Source organism: Ostrea edulis, chromosome 4 (assembly GCF_947568905.1).
Source record: "Ostrea edulis chromosome 4, xbOstEdul1.1, whole genome shotgun sequence".
Taxonomy (NCBI): domain Eukaryota; kingdom Metazoa; phylum Mollusca; class Bivalvia; order Ostreida; family Ostreidae; genus Ostrea; species Ostrea edulis.
Genome location: NC_079167.1, coordinates 54,446,967 through 54,451,703, shown reverse-complemented (window position 1 = coordinate 54,451,703; position 4,737 = coordinate 54,446,967). Strand labels below are relative to the sequence as shown.

The following is a 4,737-nucleotide window of genomic DNA, read 5'->3' as shown; positions in this document are numbered from 1 at the left end:
TTTGAGCATTATGAAAGCGCATAGATTCAATCATCAATTAGAATTCGTCATAAATATATCATCACCTTATGTCGCAGTATATTTACTGCCTTAAACCAATAAACGTTTGTTAATCAATACATTCGTGTCTCCCTTGAAGTCAAGCATACAGCAACTTCCGTGTGACAATTAACATATGGGATTTCCCCATATATTTTGGTATTTTGCTATTATCATTTCATTTTTAAGGACAAGGTACGGTTTTGGTGAAAATCTGCCCTGTCCTGGAAACTCACAAAAATGCTAAATCTGGTACTTGAGAATGTGCCATTTATGAATATGACCATTGTTATCCTTTATCTTCAATAACAGCTCTAATATATTCAACGGAAAACCCCATATCAAATTGGCGACGTCGCTCACTTTGACGTTAATTTTAACGTTATACTTAAACGAAAGCTCTTCCCAAAAGTTATATGTATATATGTATAGTCAAGCAATGATTTGTGACGTTCGGCATTGTAGGGGGAAAAAATTGTACTACACATAAGAGTATCAACTTTCAAAATATATTGAAATTATTGGTTTTGTTTTGATACTGAATTTGATGATAATGAAAGTAAAATCTGAAATGCCGCACAACGGCAAAAACAACGTTGCGATTAACTGTGTGAGGCTAAAACGGAGCAAATGTATAATGTTTAGACCATCAGATGAATGAAATAATTATAGAATCATATCTTACAGCTATATAGTTCTATTGTCTCTCTTAAAATTTCGTTTGTATGAAGGAATTTTAAAAAGATTTATTTTTGTTGACATTTTCATTAACTGTGTAACTGTTGCGTGCATTCGGAAGATAAATGGCGATAAAATTAAAGGGTCTCTCATTTAAATCACCGAATGTTATACGAAGTTCGTAGCGTCATCTATGTAATTTCTCATGAAATGGAGTACACTGGAATTCCATCCTGACTTTTATTTGATTGATAAGAACGATATTCCGAGAACTTTGAGAATATCAAAATAGTAGATTTGATTTTAGCTTATAAAGCGCAATATACCGTATTAAAGTTTACACTACAAAATTTTAGGAATGCATAAGATATATAGATTCTAACAATAAAATTAATCTGTTTGCGCTTATAAGATTATAATTCCAATGTTATTTATTACAATTATTTTGATTGGACAAAAATAAAGCTGAACAAGAGTTTATACAGCAATAAATCTGAAAACGCGATGTATTCATACACGCCTGAAAACAAATAACATAGTGCGGTGAAAATATTCAATTTTTTGCAATTGTTAATAAATTGAATGAATTGAAATTATAAGATTCAAATATTCTTTTTGAAGAATTTATAGATGTGTAAACTCCGGACATTTCACTCACAAACTTTTATTTAGCTTGTGAGTAAACTGATGTCTGGAGTTTACACATCGATAAATTCTTCAAAAAGAATGTTTAATCCTATAGTAATTCATTCACAATCTTACATGTATCTGCTTTGTACATTGTGTTTTACTGGTCATATATATATTCACCAAAAACGGCAATATTTAATGAAAAACAAGAACCACAAAGAACACACGAAGAACATTTATATACGTGTATGTACACACGCAAACACAGATCTCTCTCTCTCTCTCTCTCTCTCTCTCTCTCTCTCCCTCTTTCACACACACAGCAACACATACCTCCTCCCTCCGTCTCTCTCACAAACATCTTATCTTTCTCATACACAGTCACACACGCTCTCAGCCTCCGTCGCATATTCACTTTCTCACACGCACTCTCTCTATCTCTCAAACACACGCATGCGCGCGCACATTCACCCCCAGACTAGATATAGCACACCCTCGCCTTCTCTCACTCTTCCACATCATTGTCATTTCCATCACTGTCTGAACCGTCAATGACGTCATGGATGTCCGATGCGTCTTCAAGTGATGTTTTCCAATTCCTTACCCCCTTCAGTGACTCCTGATGCCGTCCAAAAGATAAATACCATATAACGCTGGTGATATGGCCGCACATTCCTACAACTCTTGTGCCAGCTTTGCATTTGCAATACCAACCATCAATATCTCCCTCGGTGTAAGTGATCCAACATTTGTACTGTTTAGCTGATATATGGCGACTTTGGATCTTGGCGCACACCATTCCTTCAATTTCGTCACTTATAAGGATTTCAAATCCACCGTCTACGTCCATGTGCTCATGAGTGTAGGACTTAGCCATGCGAAGTTGGTACACTCCCAGAGTTAGCTGACGCAATTCAGTGTCGTTGTACTTTGGAAATTCTGGAGTAACATTCTCTGAATCCACTTTTGTCCAATTAAACCCTCGTCTGTCAAGCCCTTCATTTTCCACACGTTCCTGTAAAACACAGCAACATTCGACAATTCATAAGCAAAATAAAACTGAGGTTTCTTAATTTAAAAAATATATAAACATATACGTATCTTTCAGAATTTTCACACTGGATATGGTATGGATATTGATGTATGTATATATTAACCTGCAATGTATTTAATCTCTGTGAAAGGTAAACCATTTTCGCTGCAATTTCTTGGTCCTCCTCTGATGACACGCTAAGTGGTGGTCTATACTTATTGCAAAGAGCTGCTACAATTCTCACATAATCACCGATGAATGGAATTTGCGAGTTTGGCAAGGTTTTCGCCAAAAACTGCCACTGCTTAATGCGCCCATTAGCTGCTTCAACAATCCACCTGACCTGGAAAGACAAATAAAACGTTACGCATACAGTAAAACATATTTTTATTATTTCATATACCTTGTATTTCATATCTAAAGCTGAAATGTGATTATGACATAAAGGAATATAATCAGCTCGTATTTATTGAGAATATGAAAAGCATTAAAGTACCTTTGTCACAACTCTTGACTTGTTAGAATCAAGCGTGGGCAGCTGTTTGTCTCCTCGTGTCATGAATGCTGGCATCTCCATCCTTATTCCAAGATCTTCCAGAACATCCTGAGCATCCCTAAATCCGCGATCAACAACAAACACATCGTCTTCTTGCAACCAGTTCCGAAGTTCTTCAGCATTATGGCAAATCATGTGTTTCAGGATGTTAGCATCATTATTTTTGGAGTCGGCAAGATAGGGTCCAAGGACCGATACGATGTATCCACTTGTAGTAACAACCATCATTGGTTTAATAAGGGGTCGGTGCTTATGCATACTGTAGGACCGCCGCGCAAATGCGAAATTGGAACTTTTTTGAATGTAAACGTACGTTCCATCCAATACTAAGATCGCAGGGTTTGAGGTGATGTCATCACTCAGAAGATCTCTTGCCAGTTGACGGGTGTGGTTTTCAATGACTTCCTCACGTGTAATGTGTTGAAATCCCAGGTTGTATGGAACGAAGTCTCTTATAAGAGCTGTCCTAGCAGATACAATAGCCCGTCGTACCTGCAAAATTTAACACCTGTGAAAATTTCTTGTCCCTTTTTAAGTACATGTGTATATCAATGTTGGTTTGATATGAATTTATACAATTTTCATAAGAATTATACATAAAACGCTTACTTGAGATTTGGTCATCTGAAATAGAACAGCCAGCATTTTGTTGGAAAGCGCTGATCGAAGCTTCATTAACAGGATGCCTATGCAGGTCCTCTTGCTCCGATTTCTAGATGAGTTGATACTGGCAACTGATGAGACAATGTCATGGAATTCAAGAAGAGAAAACCCTGTCAGTACCCTATAGTCTTCATCACTCATTCTGCAATCATCATCAAAGTCAAGCCTGGATTGTTGTTCAAATGCTTTATCACGCAGGTACTACAGAAAAAAACCATCATCATAAAAAATAATGATTTTGACCTATTATTTTAATTATAATATATATACATGTTCATACAGTTATCATTTCAAGCTGAAAAAAAAGCTACCTTAATGAGATCAATGATGGATGTTTTGTTCAGTGTTGTGTTGTCATTGGTCCTGATTTGGTGTAAAGCTTCATCATTCATTTTCTCGCTGTCTAGGTGTCGTATGCAGCATCTTGCTCCAGTTGGAATGATGATTTCTTTCTGGATAAACACAAACATCCGAACATGATGTGAAACTGTGACAAGCTTCGGTCCTGGTTTCTTGCAAACAAAGCAGTAGCCATGGCTCTGCGATGATGATGGGATAGACAAGGGAATAGTCGGAGGACTTGAAAATGGAGACTTTGTGCGCTTCTGTTTTGGAGACTGAAATGTGGGGTCTTTTTTTTCGTCTTCGGTGGCTGGTCTAAGAAGCATGGGTTGTCTTGTATTGGACTCCTTTATATTCCGACACTTATGTCGACATTTGTTGCAAATACGGTCTGTTTCTTCCACATCTAAAGAAAAGTGTTTCCTTAATGTGGACAGAAACAAACCAACGGGACGTCGTTCGTCTGGAGTGGTCTTCTTGTTACATAAACAACATCTATATTGCCTTCCATCCATCCTTTAAAACAAACAAGTACATTAGTACAATTATAATACTTCATAGACTTGCACTTTTTATATAAAATATATTTTTATATAAAATTTATATAAAATCCGGCGGGGGGGGGGGGTTCCCTTTTTGATGAAGTACATTATTTATATATATACTGTATGTAGTTTTACATGCAAAGTTCAATTTATTGGCTGCCCTTCTTTTTTAAAGTGACAGAGAAAGGTACTTGATATGAAATTTGAAGTGGTGAAATGAATGCATTGAAGGATTAACCTTTGCCCCCTTC

The 4,737-nt window shown here is 36.6% G+C and overlaps 1 protein-coding gene across 1 annotated transcript; it reads right to left on the bottom strand.

The window, feature by feature from the left end:
- Nucleotides 1–248: 248 nt before the first annotated feature.
- LOC130054209 (uncharacterized) lies at nucleotides 249–4,737 on the bottom strand. The gene is made up of 5 exons (XM_056162980.1): nucleotides 3,911–4,737; nucleotides 3,546–3,800; nucleotides 2,877–3,428; nucleotides 2,505–2,723; nucleotides 249–2,362 (listed from the first exon to the last, which is right to left on the bottom strand). The coding sequence occupies exons 1-5, from the start codon at nucleotides 4,454–4,456 to the stop codon at nucleotides 1,853–1,855; spliced, it is 2,082 nt and encodes a 693-aa protein (XP_056018955.1). The 5' UTR covers nucleotides 4,457–4,737; the 3' UTR covers nucleotides 249–1,852.